The sequence below is a fragment of the Rhea pennata genome, chromosome 1 (genome assembly GCF_028389875.1).
Source record: "Rhea pennata isolate bPtePen1 chromosome 1, bPtePen1.pri, whole genome shotgun sequence".
Lineage (NCBI taxonomy): Eukaryota > Metazoa > Chordata > Aves > Rheiformes > Rheidae > Rhea > Rhea pennata.
Window position 1 is genome coordinate 186,025,584 of NC_084663.1, and position 17,982 is coordinate 186,043,565.

Below are 17,982 nucleotides of genomic sequence, written 5' to 3' on the forward strand. Positions count from 1 at the left end.
GGCATGTTATATATTAACATCATGAAACCTCCTCCAAGCAAGGAAAGCTATACCAGGAACAATTAGCATTTCTGCTGTAATTGCACTTGCACTAGGGCTTCTTTTGATAAATTACATTAGTCAGAGATTTTACTTTTTAGTACCCTTGTTCTTAGTGCTAAAAGAAATCTGTAAAATAGACTTGACTCAAATATCTGTTTTCAGTTACAGAAAAGTTATAGTTATAAATAGCTATGTGTTATTATAAGTAGATACATAGAATTATCTGAGTAAAAAGAAAAAAGTCACACTCAAGTCAAAATCCTTTGATCAGTACAAAACCTCTGCAAACTCATCTGAAATGGAGAGAGACAGAGGTATCTCTGGAATGGCCTGGCTTGTGAGGTTTGCATATCAGCATTTATATTTGTATGTATGTACGTATGCATATAAGTTGCTCCACCTAAGAGCAATACTTTCAAATCTCTGAGGCAGTGGTGTTTAATGCACCGTGTAAGTGTCTAGGCTTACTTGGAGCAGCCCTCCAACAATTCAGTTAAACAGTTTATTGGTACAGATTCTTGTCTTAGAATCATTACTGTAGTATCTGAGATGCCAGCAGTGCACTAAGTAACACTCTGGGAAGAGCAAGCCACAGATGAATGTATAAACAGGGAGTGAAAATGTTTTATTTATTTATATATTTTATTTATAATGTGTATATACTTAGAGGCTTTGAACGGCATAGAAGGCAACGTCCAACAAATGCCTCTCCATTTAGATGTAAATGCGCTGAGGTTTATCATGGTCCCTATGGGTTTTACATCAGCATAGACATTTTAATTTAAGAAATCATTTATATCCTTTATAATTTGAATTTAGTCTTTGTGTATAAGACAATGATATTAAGAGCTACTCTGGGTGTGGTGTAAGCAAGCATCCTCTCAGTCCCAAAGATTTGTTTAGATTTTTCTCTTTAGCCTTGCTACTGTCTCCTAAAATAGCAGTTTGGCCACACAACATCATTATTACTGTGAGAGGGTGTATATACCACCTGCTCACCAAAAAGGGGCTAGAGCAGCCTGGGAGCTGAGCTGGTTTCACCTCATCACACCTGCAAACCATTTCAGGCTTGCAAGGTAGAGCTGAGGCCAGTGCAGCTGCAAGGTAGTGTTACCAGGGGAAGGATGTGCTGGTAAGTGTGAGAGGCCTGGGTTGAGCTGGGCTGGCAGTGGTGTGGAGGGATGTGAGGTCTCCACCAAAATGGCTGATGGAGATGGCCACAGCCCCCCTTGTCACCTGCCCTGGTAAACCTGCCTCTTACAGGAGGGGAAATGCAGTGGGATTCAGGTTGGTAGATTGCTATAGGTTGTACCCCCTGAGGTTGCTGCTGAATGTGGAAGACTTGGGGGGAAAATGAGGGGGGTGCAGAGTGCCCTGGCTAAGTGTAAGTGGGTGCTGTGGAGCCCCATGCTGTTACTGGGACCAGAAATACTAAACAGAGCTACAATTCAAGCTGAAGCCTTCTCAGATACCAAGGGTAATTTAATATGGCTAAGGTACCATTCCTGGAAAGAACAGCAAGCTGCATGGGGGCAGTGAGCAGAGAACACACACAGCACTGAGAAATTCGTTTTTCTGATTGTGATCTGCACAAAAGTCCCTTTGGTCTCCTATGGGAGAAAGAAGAAAAGACACTATCAACAGGTAATGCAAACACGATCATTCTCTTCCTCTAATTTGTCATTGTTTCTGTCTAGGATAATTCTTTAAAAGCATTTTCATAATCTGTGAATTTTATAGCCTAAGTATATAAGCATTATTCAAGCAAAAATTCTGTCACTAATTGATACTAGCACCAATATCCAGAAGATCGCAGTCTGGTCATTTTATTAGAAATACATTTTTTTTTCATGTATCTCTGGAAGAGATGACTTTATCAGAACTCTAGCTTATGTTTTGGAGGTCTGTCTGTACTAATGCAGAAACACGCATCTAGTCCTGGTAGACTATGAAGTAAGATGAAATAAAAAATGAAATATTTCTGGTAGAGGGAAACATGACTTGTGAAAACTAAAGAAGTTGCAGCTAAAGAAGTTTGAGCATTAGGGGTCAAAATAAAAAGGTTTAGTTTTGCTTCTAACGAACACGTGATTTTCATTCCCACTGGCAATTACAGTGAAACTATAGCAACAGTTTTTAAGTAAAAAAAAAATTAAGATGATAAAATTACTTGAGATTGTTTAGCAGCTGGAAACAATGAATCAGGACTGCCTGACTGGGCTATGTTTCAGACTTCCATCTGTCTATGACCTACTCTTTAAAAGCTGTTTTAGCAAGATGTTCAGAACAAAGATGTTGTCAGGCCAGATGAGAAATTATATTACTGCTGTGTTTGACCTTGAAGTCTTTTAACTTCTTTTTCCTCACCAAAAGAGCTGCTTTTTTCCTTCCTTTGTTATTTTATTCAAAAGCCCAAAGGCTCCATTTAAAATAAAATGATTTAAAATACAAGGTTAAAACTATCAAATTGATGTATCTAATAATGGAAGAAGAAAAGAAGCAACTTACATGTAATTTTACATATGCACATGCCTTTCTTAGGAGGTACATACATATATGTATTAGATCTTCTTATTGCAGTTTAGACACAAAGCTAGTTCAGCTGAGGCTCTGGGATGGGATAGAGGTTACTATAGCTTGATTTATCTGCTGCTTTCCTCGTTCACCTGTTCTCCTAAGGTGCAAATTGAAGCACCTACAAGATATTTTGGGTTATTCTTGCTTATGGAGAGTCCTGAGATCATCACTTGAGAAGACAATGCATAAAACTTGATTCAAGAGGGAGTTTGAAAAACTATCAATTTTAGAAAATTAGTATTTATGCTGACATTGGTTGTTGACTCTTAATATTGAGTATGACGTTCCCCAAGCAGTAACACACTAGGGGTTCTCAGAGCAACAAAAATTCTTTGCTTGTTGCTTGGATGATGCAGGGCTTGGCTATAAAACATGTCAAAGCAGCTGTGAAGGAAGCTACCCAGCAGGGTGTGTTTTCTTCTTGCTGACGGCTGGGAGAGTCTCTGCTGGCTGTGACCAAGTTTTGGGTTGCTTTGTTCTTTTGTGCTGATAAAGCCGGTCATGACGGAAGGGCAAGAGACTTGCCTGTGGCATAGAGGTTTAGTTTACTTTTCTGAGCCAGCAGATCTGCCTCATTACCTGCAAGTTTCCAGCTGTAGATGACATGTAGTCCTAGACTCTGAACCTTTGACTGCATCTGATTACAGGAAAGCCCTTAAATATGAAGAGTAAAGTTACAGTTTTACTGGAATTATATTAAGGAATGTCCTATTGCAGTCTACACATTCAATATTTCATTTGAGGTTTAGGTACCTTGATTTGCCTCAGAAATCCCACTTCTGTGTTCATTTTACTGCGATTTATTTAATTCTAATATGAACCAGAAAAAGGGCCTGTTCTGCTATTTTTAAATGAAAAACTAGTAAAGAAAAAGCCCAAACAAATCAATAAAACCTATGATCTTAAAATGCTGGTGGTGGTCTATCATTTGTGGGTAGTGTTCATGTATTGTTAGTGGGATTGCTGTTGAACTTGTGGACCTGAATGTGCCTGCATCCATCTGCAAAGCAAGCGGTTTAAGAGCCCTTCCATGCCTGTGTACTCCAAGACTTTGCTTTTTTTCATTTTTTTTCCCCCAACCAGCTGCCGTGCCAGAAGCCTGAGAGGAAACGCGCTAAGTTGAGATCTGCCTTCTACCCGCCGCCGTGTGACGGCCGACACCGGGGTGTCCTCCCGCATCCCTGAACCAAAGGTGGTGGTGGTTGGTTTAAACCAAACCTAACTGCAGGGAAAAAAAGAGGGAGATGTTAAACTGCAATCGCAGGGAAAAAAAACTCGGGGGGGGGGAGCGGGGCGGGTCTCTCGGTACGGAGCAGGGGTGGAGGCCGGCTGCCGCCGCACCTCGGCCGCCGCTGCCGCCGCCTCACAGGGCCGCGCCGCGCCCCGCCCTCACGGGGCCGCCCTCGCTCCAGCTGCCGGGACGCACGCAGCGAGGGCAGCTCCTATTGGCCAGCGTGCGGAAGGGGGCGCGCTCATTGGCTAGGCGGCCCGCGCGGGCGGCTTCTCCTTCCGGGTTCCGAGAGGCGCCCGAGCCGGTGCGCGTTCGGGAGGCGCGCCCCGCCGCCGCCCCGCAGCGGGGGGAGCGCGGCGGCCGCCGCCGCCGGTCCGGAAGTGACGGCGGGCGGCTGGCGGTGACGCGATTTTGCCGCGGTTTGAGGGGCGGCTGCGCGGAGCGGAGCCGGCGCGCGCGCTCGGTCGTTGCCGTTGTCGTCGGCGGGCGGTTGAACGGCGGCGCCCAACGGCCGCCCGCGCGCGGCGCCGCCGCCGCCGCCGCCATGCCGCCCAAGCCCCCCCGCAGGGGCGGCGCCGCCGCCAGGAGCCAGCGGGACAGCCCGGAGAGCGGCTCCAGCGGCACGCCGCCGCCGCCCGCCGCCCCCCGGTAAGCGCCGCCGGGCACCTGCCGCGGGGAGGGCGGGGGGACGCGCGGCGGCGGCGGCGGAGCTGGGGCTGGGGCTGGGCCGCTGGCGGGGGCTGGCGCCGCGCGTGACGCCGCCTCCCTGCCCGCCTGCTCCGCGGGGCGCCTCCGCGGCGCGGGGGGAGAGGGGAAAGGCAGACTTGCGGCAAGCGGTTCGCGCGGCCGCTGCGCCCGCCCGGCGCCTGCTGCGCGGCCGCGGTGTGCCTGCCGCGGCGGGCGTTTGTCTTCCTCCGTGGCGTGCAGAGCGGAATGGCCTTGCCGGAGGGCGATGCGTCAAGTCGCTCCCTTTCAATGTTTCCTAACCCCTGTTAGGCGTGTAGTTGCCTAAATCGGTGTGCTGCGCCAGGAGACTGGTAATGATTCCCCCTTTTTCTTAGGCTTGAAATTGGAGAAACTGATTTTCTTGTACTCTGTGATGTCCTGAAAGTATCAAACAATGTGAAAGAGAAAGCTTGGAAGACATACCAGAGCTTGTCATCTGCAGATGGATCCCTAGTGAGTACCTGGTATCTGTAACATATGTTGTAGTAACTGTCTAATATCTGAGTTCAAATACTGAACTGTAGCTTTCCTTGACTGGAGACCAAGTGACTTGCAGCTGAGGCTGGTGCAATGTCACTTTTTTCTTTCTCTTTTTTCTTTCTCTTTTTTTTTTTTTGTCAAATGCAGCTCTACTGAAGTCAGATGTTACTGTGTACATGTCCATATAAAGTGGTTTATATACTTTTGCCTTTTTGTTAATATAATAAAGCTATAGACTTGTGAGTTCTTTCACACTAACAATAAATGACAGTAGAAAACAGTGCTATACGATCAATTAATTCTTCAAACCACAAGTTATTTCAGTTATATCTGAGTCAGTTTTGTACAGGTCATCTGTGCATTTTTTTCCATCCACTCACCTTAATGAGGTTGCAGAAAGACTGGACAAAAATATTACAGATCAAGAGACATTTGTATGTTAAACTACTTTTTTTCCACACTACAAGCTAATGTTAATCTGTATGTAGTTATGACTGAGGTATTTTCATTCAAAATCGGTTACTGGGCATGCGTAAACGTTATATTCTCCCTTCATTTCTTTGCTTAGTGTATTATCGCTGGCTGAACAGGTTAACTTGGACAACAGCTATAGTACAATTAAATCACGACTGAAGTTTCTTTATATAGACCTGAATTAGATTTAAAATACCGAGACTAGCTGTTAGCCCCAGTATGAGGTCTAGTTTGGACTAGCATCCGAGTATTTGTTGTGACTTCTGCTTGTTCTTCTGCAGCTTGAACTGACCTGCCACAGTTTTGCTGTTGCTAGTAATATCTTATTACCTGTGGTTTTAACCACAATATAGTATACTAGCATTTAATGTAGTTGTGAGTTTTACGACACAGTACAGTAATGGTGTTAGGGAAAGAATATGCACAACTCTTACAGTAAAAAATAGAGTTTCTGGCTCTGGGTATCCTCAAGGAACATTTATTCCAAAGCATAGTCAAGCTTCTCTGTGAACTGAAACAGGAGTAGTTAGTCCTATTCAATGAAAAAACCAAGACAGTTTTCACTGTGCAAATTTCACTTGCTGCTCACTACCTGGAGGTGACTAGATACAACACAGAGTATTTGAAACACTCCCCTTTGGTATCTGAAGATCTCATTTAGGATTCAGAACAGAGCAATGACTAGACCTTTATTAAGACATTTGACTAATATTGTCTTGTAATTAATGTACAATCGAGGCCTAGCTTAAGAGCTATGTGTAGGAAAAGGTCTGCATTATATGGTGGCCTTATCCTGACACTGTCTTCAAAAACTTTCTGACATATCAGCAAGGTGTCAGAATGAGGAAACTGGCAAGCATACATCTCCTCTGGGAACCTGGCAGGTGCTGGAGTTGCTACTTCAAGCTAAGATCAATTGCAGGCTTTATTTGAGTGTGAAGCCTGATAGCTGCTGCTTTTTCTAAGTCAAGCTGTTGTCAGTTGACTGAGGGGCAGGGCCTCTCAGTGTGACATACTGGCTTTCTGATTCAGGTTGTGAGGACTCTGGAGGAGGTTGCCTAAACGACTCGCTCCTTTCTCCTCTGGGGAGAAGATAATGTGCTTAAGGGGCTGTCCTAGCGTTTGCCCTGCAAGCACCAGCTGTTCAGTGCTAACCTGTTTAATTCTGAAATGGAATAGGAGAAGTTGCTTACATAGCTGCTTTCTGTTCTGAAGTGAAAAGTGAAATAGCAGGACACAAATCAAGACAAATGCCTGCCAGAACACTCGTGTTTCCTTTCATAGCTGGTTTGACTTTAGGAAGGTTAAATCATCAGACCATTCATCAATGGAGTAGAGCTGTCAGATCATGACCATGATTCTCAGTCTGTTTACAGAGCATGAAGACCTGAGCATCCCTGAACACCTGATACATCATTACTGAGTGATTAATTAGTGATTTTAAAGACTTTCAGAGTCTTTGCTGGTCAGGCAGGCATCAGTTGGGAAGAGAAGGGTTCCTGCTCTTCAGAATGAATCCTCAGTGCCACCATCCACTGACGCCACCAGAACCATCTGATTCACTTTTTTCTCTGTTAAGATACTACACTTTCCCATGTTTGTGTTCTTCCTTTTGAGTCCTTGAGCTACTCCTGATCCTGCTTCTCTAATTTTACCTTTCTTATCTTGCATGGCTGCGTGCTATAGATTTTCTTACAGCTCTATCACAGCTTATCAGTTTCCTCAGCAATTTGAGCCAAGGTTATGCAGCTGGACCCTACCAGAGCTGGCCCTTGAATCCTTAAAATGGACAGCTGAACCCTTATGAAAGGTGTGTAGGAGGAGAAAGGTTTCAGAGCTTGTTACAGAAAGAGAGGTAGTTGCACTGTATTTCTGGAAAATAAGACTGACTTAGTTTGGAAAGTAAAATCTACAGAGAGAAATTGTTCAAAACATTACAGCTATTTGTTAAGTATGACAGCATTTTCCTCCTCAGTTGGAGAATATTAAAGCTTTCTTCTGTGACGAACAGTTTAATTACACTTGTTCTACCAAAAAAAAATCATAACCAAAAACCTCTGAGACAAAATCCAAAATACTGGCTCCAGAAATGCAGTACTGCAGCAGCATTGTTGACGTATGGTATGAAAGAAGATATCTGATGTGTGTGACCAGATGGATGTTTTACCTTTAAATCATTTTTGTATCTGGTGAACATCAGTACAACTTTATTGTAAACATGAAATTGTGTATATAAATCAGAACCTTTGCATTAATGTCATATTGAGACCTTTTTCCTTCTGTCATTTTACTTGGTTAGTAAACCAAACTACTTAGGTAAGAAAGTACTTGTTTTAGAGTTGTTTCTTTTTTATTTTTTTTCTATCTTAACTTCAAAACTCTCATACACTGATAGTTGTTGAAAGCCAGAAAACTGGCTCTTTTGCCTGCTTATGTTGACCATATGGGGACACTTGCATTCTAATTTTTTTTAACTGTCCTGAAATGTGTGTTCTGAATCAACAGTGCCTGTAAACTCTAGATGGAATAAACAGATTTAGTGAAATTACTAATGTACTTTAAGCAATGTGTGACTGCTGGTGTAAGAAAATGTAGGAGAGGTTCTCAAACCAATATTTATGCTATTAGCAAAAAGTTCAGGACATTAATTGTGTTCTGATACTGTTTTTTGGGGCAAAGAACAGCAAAATGACAATCTGAATTAGCATATCAAGTATATAAGCAGATAAAAGAAACTGAAGTGAATTATTGCTTAATGTATTGGAAAGAACCAATATAAGGAACAGACTGTATGTTGACAAAATTGGAACCAAACTTCTGCAAAGAAAATGGAAGTAGTTTATGAAACTGATAGAAACTGGAATCTGGAAAAGCCCTGGATGCATAGGGTCTGGTGTGCTTCAATCTCAGCAGCTCATGTTGCCACAGCATGTGGTGTCTAGACAAGGGGCTTCATTTTTTTTTCTCTTTATCACACTACTTGAAAAATATGATCTACTGTGTTTTTTCTGCTAGTGCTCAGCTCTTCCGACTCATGAATTCCTAAGCCATTTTTGCCAGGTGTCTGTCTAGCTTACTATTAAAAAAAAATCATGAAAGATCTGCAGTATCCTCAATTTAGTTCTTTCTAGTTTAAATTTCCATCACCATGATTTTTTTCCTAAGTAGCCAGTCTATTTCTGTGTTATAATTCCAGTCAGTGGTGGTTGTCCTCTGCCCCATGAGCATAAGAATGTATTACTGCCTTTTCTTTTTCAGAAAATTTCTAGCATCTGAAGGTGCTTGTCATTTTCCCTTGCTTCTGATGGTTCATGTTACTCAATTTTTGACATCCTGTCCAACTGGTGACTTGGGCTAGCATGTGGGTATTGTAGAGCACCTGACTCATGTGAGGATTGTACTACGTTCTTAGTGATAAAACGTTAAAAAGACAAACTGCAACTTAAATAGAGCAAAGAAATAAAAAGTTCTTAAATATAGCAAGTTGCTTTATGCAGACACACAAATTGGTGATCAGTAGGTCCAGTGTTCCAAACCTATAAACTTTCACATTTAAGATAAATCAGTTCCTTTGTAGTTCTTTACGAAAAAGAACAAACACTTTATTTAGTAAGCCACCTGCTTTTCACATTAAAAGATGTGCAGAGGCTTCTTGCTTTTGCAAAAACAGTAAACACGCATGAGCTAATAAAACGTCTTTTCTGAAAAGAGCTTTATCTCTTATTTATGTAACTGCAGCCAAACCTGAATCCACTGGAACTTTGGCTGCATGGGCAGAATTACAGGTCTTGTAGGAACTGATAAAGTTCTGAATACAAAGTGAGCAGCTATTAGGCAACAAAAAGATGAATATGCATTTACTCTAGTTTAAACAAGACAAAAAAAAAAAAAAAACAGCTTCTGAAAGTCCTGAAGCAAGCTTAAGTCATCACTGTGACCTCTTGCTGGTGCTATTCAATGCCTTATCACCAGATCCGTTGCGCTTTAAAAGTATAGTTCTGCAGCATGCAGTTTCTCTTTTATTTGTCTTCTGCCTATCTTGGAAAACATTGATGTCCCTTCCAATCTAGCTACATACAAGAAAAGCATAATGGGAAATTTTTGTATCACAACTGTTTTTGTAAGTTCAATGACTTCCACTGATTGCCATTTCTTTCAGCTAGTATTATATTTGAATTTTACTTAATCTGCTAATTATTAATAATTTCCATTACAAAAAATGTTCAATAGAAAATGTGAAACTGTCATTATTTAAAAAAAAACAGAGGATCTGTCTTTACACAGAATTTCTATGTAGCTAGTAGGTAAATTTTTCACTTTCTGCTTTTTTAGAAAATTTCTTCTATAGGTTTATTTCTCTACGTTTCTCTTGATCTTCTGTGCAACAACATTTTAAGTTTCTATTACTGGATCACTGTTGTAAGCTATCATTAAAAATGTTATCAATGTTGACAGAGTAATAAATCTATTAACTTGCAAGCTAGAGCTGAAATTTTCAGTTATTGTCTCCTTATATCTGGTTTAGCACTGGAGATTCTGGTAGCAAAGTTATTTCTACTGGTGTTTTTAGTGCCTTGCAAGAACACTTGGAAAAAAGAGGCACAGATTCTGTTTTGCAATAATTTATTTCATGAACTTTTAAGCCTATGATTCCTGCAGGTTTTCACTACACTTAGGGAAGCTTGATGATCTGCTAAAAATAAGTAAAATAGTATTAGTAACTCTTGAATTGAGGAATAAATAATATTTTTGGAAAAGTTACTAAGAGGCTTTTTTTTTGGTTTTTTTTTTTTTTTTTTTTTTTTTTTTTTTGGTTCTACAGAAAGCTAAATTGATTCAGAAAGCTAAACTGAACTGTCCTGTACTGTGAGGAGTTAAGGCATTTGTTCTTCAAAGTCCTACAATTTAAAAAAAAAATTCTATGTAGTATAGTAGGTGCTAAATAATCTTTGAGTTAAGGATTGATAGGTTTTAGTTCATGATGAACTGGAAATCACCTTATCTGAACTGACAGACAGCCAAGAATTGAAATGTTGAGTCGTTATCTTTCCCATTTTCTGTAGTGCCGCTGACTCAACAAGATCTTAGATCAGACTGCGGCCAGAAAGCTCTAAAAAATGGGTTCTGGCAATAAATTAATGTTGCATCTCCTCCCATGCCCTCAAGTCTGTTTGGGATGAATTGTCTGACTTGAATTCTAAGCAGACTGTTTATCTGTGTCATGGGATTGGCTGCCCTGAAGGTATGACACTGTCAAAATACTTGAATTGAGTGATGCTGCTGCGTTTTGCTCTCCTGTGAGCTTTAAACTTTTGTATAGGAAATGACTTGAAAAATGTCTTTAAACTTTGTGATTATGACATGGAGAGTACTGAGGAATATGACATAACAATTCTTTTTTCTCTCTCCCCTTCTTCATCTACCCCACTATGTTTATTTTATGTATTAACCTCATTAAAATCTTCATGCATAGGTATGTGTAGTTATGCACAGACCTGAGAAACTGCAGTCTATCTTTATTTTTGAGTGTTTTAACCAGTGGTATCTGGTGGAATAGGCCCAGTCTAGTGTTCTTAACTGTTTCCTTTTCTCCCTCACTCAGTTGGCCTTAGAGGAAGGGCACACTTAGCTACCGCTCACCTTTTCTTTACTGCTAGATAAAATTCATGATGTATTAATTTACCTTGGTCTCTGTGGACTTTGTTGTTAGGCTAGTAATCACTTGGCATTTTTTTCTCTTGCTGAGGGGATGCCCATAACAACCTGCAACATCAGCAGTGCATATGGGGATATCCGATATTAGAACTTTGACTCACTGCAATAGTTCAGATCCAGTGGATTGAAAGGCTGCCTCGGAGGCTGCTTTCTGGAACGGTGCAGATTTGATAAGGCGGTTAAAGATCATTCTTAGAGAAACAGACCTTGTTCTTACTGAACAGGCCTCTGCTATAACCTTCAGGCATTTTTTTTCCTCCTGGTGTAGACCTAAGCTTGTGTTGAGTTTGCTTGGATAGAAAATAAACTAAGAAAAATTACACTCCCTTGTTAGCATCAAGTTCTCCAGCCCTCTGGGACATTGTTTATAGAAGAAAGTTATGGTCTAAGTGTGTAGGAGCATGAAGTGAGGGGGATTTGTTTAATAAACAAGATCAGTCAATTCCAGTGGCAGTGTTGACATCAATAAGTGAGTAGTCATCCTTTTTCCTAGTAGCTGATGAGTTAGTCTTGACATTCTGAGATGTTTTTACAGTCACAGACGTGTTACTGCAGGAAAAAAAGTCCATGTTAAAAGACATTTCCTTTGTGCGACTGGTAGCTTGCTGTACCTATCAGCAGAAGGTTGTTGAAACTGTCCAGATGTGGCAACGTATCTCTTAACAAAGCTTTTGAACTGTGTAAAAATCTCTTGAAGGACAAATTTTTGTCTGCCTCATATTTAGGTTGTTAGTGGTACGTGCTTGTACATAAAACATCTAAAAGATGAGGGTCTCTGATAAACAACCACACAAAAAAAAAAAAAAAAAAACTATTTGAAATAGGTTTCTTTAAGCATCATCAAAGGTACCTCAGTCTGTTATGGGGTTCTTTCAGAATTACTTTCTGCTGTAGAAGATGCCACGTTGCGTAGGAAAATTCAAACAAGAGCATTGGCAGAACACAGTAAGTTAAGTAAATGACAGTTGCTACATTGTTGTAGGTGGCTTTATATATTCAACACCCTATTTTGTGATTGTTTTAACACGCCAGTCTAGACCATAACTCTTAATTAATCATTGCAAAAAACAATGGAACTTTTTGTTCTTTGAAAAAGGGCCCAGCCACTCATCTTTAGTATATCAACACTAGTCCCAAGAAGGGAGCAGAGCAATTGTAAAAGCTTTGTTGTCTTGAAGCCCTGTTGATGAAGTTTTTAAGTTATTGTTTCAGTATGAAAGGAGAAGACAGACAGGTCTCCATGACAGGTCCTGATGGACTAGTGTTTTATGTTAGTGAAATAGCCCATGTGTCGTTTATGGGCACAGCAAGCTATTAGTGGTGGCTGCCCCGCTGAATGAGAGGGCGGGAGACTGATCCCTTCCTCAAAGACCAAGTTTTGTGGGCTGACTCATATTGTAGCCCCCTCTAGAATAAACTAGCAGTACAGCTGTATCAGTTAGCGCTTGGTCTTAGTTTTCCTCTGGGTCCTGTGTGGTGCTCTGGTGACGTTAATATGTAGTTGTTATTTGAGGGAGGATTCTGTTTGAAGTGGCAGAAACAACGTAAGAGCTGTATTGCAGCCTGCCAAAATAGTGCCTTCCCCCCCCCAGTGTGAAAGTGAGGACATATGTTGCCTCTGGCGAGGGTCTGAAGGGGTGTTTGAGGATGCAGAGCCTTTGGGGATAGTGTGGGAAGACAGCACAAGATGGAGGGAGCCAGATGTGGTGCAATCTAATTGCCTTTTGAGAGCACTTTCTGGAGTGACCTGTGCTTTCTGTAGGCATTGACTGGGAAGTAGCTAGATGGAATGACTGGGAAAGGGAAAAAAGGAGAGGGGGGAAAGAAGAAAGGCCAGGGAGTGGGCTGTAATTAAGCAGCACAGAAGAGCATGAGTTCAGTGTTTCAGCTCACTCTCTCCCTGGCTCTATGTTAACACTGTAGACATTACCTAAGTTTGCAGAATGACCAGTGGGAATTGAATTTATGTACGTTTCTGAACTCCGTGCATGCTGATTCACTTGTTCCTAGGGGATCTTTATTTTGTGATACGTGTTTGGTAGAAGATGTACATACCTGAACTAGGTAGAGCCACTGAGAGACGCACTTAAAATCTGCTCCTTTTCAGGAGGGGCAGTGGGCCAGGGTATCACCAGAGTGTTTATTAACAAGGATGCAGAATGTTCTAGGAATATTTATGAGCTAGCTGTTCTAGGCATGGTGCAGGGCTCCAACCACTCGCAGTCCTGTCTTCAGAATAGCTTTGTTTCTAAAACCTATGGAATCCTTACTTGGAATTTTTTTGGTGCCTCTGCAAAAGATTGCTCTTTCTAGAGATTTGCTGTTCAAGTGCATGTTTTAGTGGAAAGGAATTGTAATTGCAATTGAATCCTGACCATCTCCAAGTGATTAGCTTGTGAATCATTAGGCATGAACTCCACGTAGGTGGCACATCTCTTAGTGTATTGCTTTTCTGTGATGAAAAATGATCAGTTACAACTTGCAGACAGGTACCTTAAGTGTACGTGTATGCTAGGAAAACATCTGGAGGTGTTTGTTACTATCACGCATTACTAAAGAGATGTCCCTGTGGTTCAGCTGTGATAACTAATTGAGATCTAGATACAGAAGAACGTTCACAACTATTTCTTTGCTCTCCTTCTAATGCTTTTATGTTTCTTTGTCTGATGGCTACCTTCTTTCTCAGAACAAATTCATCCCTCCTGATTCCCTAATCTGCAGCATCTTGTTATGGTCAAATTTTACTCTTATTTTAACAATGCGAGATCAGTTGAATGATGAGGTCTGCATAGGGATAGAGATCTTGACTCCCCTCAGGTAGTTCTTAATGAGAGCACTGACTCAACTACATAATTCCTTTAAACAGCTCTTATTTTGAAAGCTTTACTCTCATGTAGTTTTAATGAACATTAATAAAAAAATCATGGCTTCTGCTTTGCATAAACTTTCAGTGGGAGCAAAGTTTCTACTTTAAAGCATTACTGCTGAAGTGTACAGGTAAAATTGATCCCACACTGTGGGAATAAGAATTAAAGTGCTTGGCCTTTCATCTGCATTGTAAAACTTCTAACAGTTTTCACTTATCAAATAATTGGATATCATAGCTGAATGTTAACTTGAGGGTCTTTTGTTTTACTGTTTCTAGTTTAGTTTTGACATTTCAATGTTCTGTATATACTATCTACTTGTATTATACAACATAAATAAAAAAAATTCTCTTTTTATAAAAGGCTTATGACAAAAAGAAAAAGGAAACATGGGGAGTCTGTATTTTTATTGCATCAATTGACCTGGATGAAATGACATTCACTTTCACAGAGCTTTTGAAGAGTATAAGCATAAGGTAAGTTTTTCTGTGTGATTTGAGATTTTAACAATTAAATAGTCAGCATTGCTATAAAGAGTGCACTTTCTTTTTTAGCAGTGTGAATTTTTGTTTGAATCAGACTAGTTGATTTAAAGTGAAGATTACTTGTGGGGATTATAATTGAATATTTTAGTAAACTAGGAATCTTGTTATATTTTAGTTGAGGGAGCAATAATATTTTAAGTTTACTTTAACTGATTGACTTACTGTGTTGTGTTAACTGAAGACTTGAGATTTAACAAGAATCACAATTTAACTTGGTATAAATTACACGTAATGTTTTCTGTTCTTCCTCTACATCAAGATTTCCTGCAAAACCTTTTTGCTAGCATTAGGCTCATGCTAAATCAAGAGCTGAAAAAAAATCTTACTCCTTAGTTTACTAGCATGTGGCTCATTTCTAGCATAACTAGTCTATATTTTGTCTCTCTTTAAATTCTTTTTGCTAGGTGGTTGTTACTGTTGTATTTTAACATTCACAAAGTTCGTACTGCACAATGGAGAAATGAAAACTACTAGAAAAATCTCTCTAATGTAAATGTAGGTGGCAACAATAATAGGTGTATGCTTAAGTTCATCTAAGGTACACAGTTCTGGTACCATCTGTTCAATAACTCTACCTTGCATGGACTGCAGGCATGCGAGTCGAGTCTTCTGATGTTGCAAAGCATCGTATCATTGCCTGGCATCTTTGTCAGCAGCTTAGTGCATTGCTATGGTGTTGTCATGTCTGAAGCCGTGGCGCACACTTGTGGGAGTTGGGCATTTTGTATGAGACCATACCAAACTATTGCATCCCTTCCTTGTCTCTGTAATACCCAAGGAATCCAATGTGCAAGGGAATTTGGAGTATGGGGGAATTCACTTCTGTAGACTGCATTATACGTGGAAAAATTACAGCAGAGGCTAAACAGCCTGCTGCAGAGTGTCACATGCAGATTTGCTTTCTTTTCATACGTGGTACTGAGAGGGCAAAGGAGACTAAGGCAGAACAAGGCGCATCATCTTGATAATGCCAGACTCGGACCAGAAAAATATGTTACTTGAAGTCATCAGTTACGATCAGACTTCATGCCTCTTCTACCTCACGTGGTCTCACAGAACAGTGGTCAGGTCCTGTATTTGGACTTAGCCTCTTCAGACTTGTCTGACTTGGAACTGCTTGGATGAAATCTAATTATGCTTGTGCAGTGATGTTCAGTATGTTCCATTCTAGTACAGAAAACACTCAGCCAGACCAACTAATACTGCAAACTGGAGGAGACTTTTCCCTTGGGGTTTCAAAGAGTAAGCTATTACTTCTGATGGTTTTGATTTTTTTAGGAATGCTCCATTGATCATTAGCCCTGGGCTTTTCATTACATCAGTCTGGCAGAGATTTCTACCGGTTGCCTTGTCCTCTAGAGCCACACTGATAAATTGGAAAGGATTTTTCATTCCATAGTGAAAGAATTTCTGAGTGGTTTTGAGACTGCTCTGTTTTTAATCTGACAAACATAGCTCTCAAAATAACATTCTGATTAAGGATCAAAGTATATTTGATTGCTTCTTCCTCTTTAATTTTTAGTAGTATGCTCATTTTAGTAATGCATAAAAACACCAAAATACTTTATGACCATAATATTACACAAGTGAGTAGGGAAAACTTTGGTCCCCTGTACAATAGTATTTCCTAAGCTGTGGGGGATGTCCTTTGATCTTGACCCAAGTACTTGTTGAAGAGACTTGAAATTCCGTAGAATTCAACGTATTCACCTCGCCTTATTCGTAGATACCTTTTTAGCATGAATGGAGCCAACATTTGTGCTCTTAGAGTGGAGAGGACAGTTTTAAAGTAGAATTTTTAGCTAGAAAAGAAGAGTCAAGAGTTCTGTGTGGGTTATTTGTGGCTTTACTGGCAGAGGAAGGGAGAAAGATGTGTCTAGTAAGCAAATTCTGATTTCTGAACACTTGTGCTAGCCAGGAAAATTCTGTCTGTAGTAGAACCTGTATCGCTAGAGACCTGTACCTCTAGTGAATAGTATTCCTAAATCTGTGAACTGTAAAGGTGATAATGGGACTAAAATGGTGTTTCCCAAAGCAAGATTCTCAGTCATTGTTAGTTTTAGTAAGAATATCCTGAAGTCTAGTCAAGTTGGACATTGTTATTAAATGTTGCAGACTAGGCATTCTCAGTTATGATGATTCATTGTTTTTTCCTTTCTCTTTCTGCAGTGTATGCATATTTTTTCAGTTTCTGAAAGAGGTGGATGTTAACATGGATACTGTAAGCACTAAAGTTGATAGCACTGTATCAAGGCTGAAGAAGAAATATGATGTATTACTTGCACTATATCACAAGTTTGAAAGGTAGTATACATACTTTTCATCTTGAAATGATTTTTTTTGTCTGTCCACATCTATGTATTTAGATTTTCAGTTATATATTAGAAGTGCCATTTAAACTCTGTGCACTAATATTTACAAATCAATTAAATGGAACTGTTTACATGTGTTGAATAAACACATCTTACATGCTACTCTATGACTTAGTGCTTTGTTGAACAATCCCATTGTTGCAATACAAATAATACTAAGAGTAGCACAACAAAGGGTGTCAAGTCCATTTGCTAAGCTATTTGCAGAAGTAAGAGGGATTCTTTGACTATCTAAGTAAGAGTTTCATTGAATAGACTTTCCATTCCCCCCCACACACACCAAAAAAAAAATTTGATCCAAAAGTTGCTTTGTAAGGAACTGAAACTTGGGGAAGAACAGCACAAACAAATACAATAGTTCCCTCTGTGCCAGCCCTGGAACTGAAGGATGTATGTTCCAGACACTAGGGGTGTTGTTAAGGACTGCTCTAGTAGCAGTTCTCAATTGTAACCAAGACAAACCTTCCCAAGTGCTTGAGCGGATTATACAATCAGAACAGAGGGGCTGCCTTTTTGTATGGGATAAACTGACTGTGCTTATGGCAGAGTGCTAAGAGCTTTCTACATGTCCCTTAAATCGTGAAATTCTCAAATGAATGCTTTTTTGAGTTGCTATTGCTCCAACATGTTAAGCTGCCAGCTTTCTGTGTTTGAATCTGAATACTGATGTGGATTTGATCTTTTAATATGCTGATTCACACTAGCATAAGATGCACATGGGTGACACCTAGTATGCTCTGAAGCAGTTTTAGTCAGTTTATGAAGTTCTCTATAACACATATCTGCAGAAAACTGTTCCACATTATTAAACATTGGAGCATCATTCCATAATGCTCATTATTTGGTACTGCTCCTTCATAATGCTATGGTATTTCTCAGCTGTATGAATTTGAGTCAATATAACATTTGCTTCCTAACCTCAAGAAGGGCTCTCAGATGTCCCTGAATCTTGA

General features: G+C 40.4%; 1 protein-coding gene across 3 annotated transcripts in view; it reads left to right on the forward strand.

Moving 5' to 3' along the window:
- The first annotated feature begins 4,394 nt into the window (after positions 1–4,394).
- RB1 (RB transcriptional corepressor 1) overlaps positions 4,395–17,982 on the forward strand; it is a 113,606-nt gene continuing 100,018 nt past the window's right edge. For 2 of the 3 annotated variants that reach the window (XM_062567004.1, XM_062567005.1), the window contains exons 1-3: positions 4,946–5,029; positions 14,476–14,588; positions 16,827–16,961. In XM_062567004.1, coding sequence (XP_062422988.1) covers positions 14,545–14,588; positions 16,827–16,961 — 179 coding nt within the window. In that variant the 5' untranslated portion in view covers positions 4,946–5,029; positions 14,476–14,544. Of the gene's footprint in view, positions 4,499–4,911; positions 5,030–14,475; positions 14,589–16,826; positions 16,962–17,982 lie in introns of those variants that run through there. The other variant, XM_062567003.1, reaches the window with a different exon arrangement.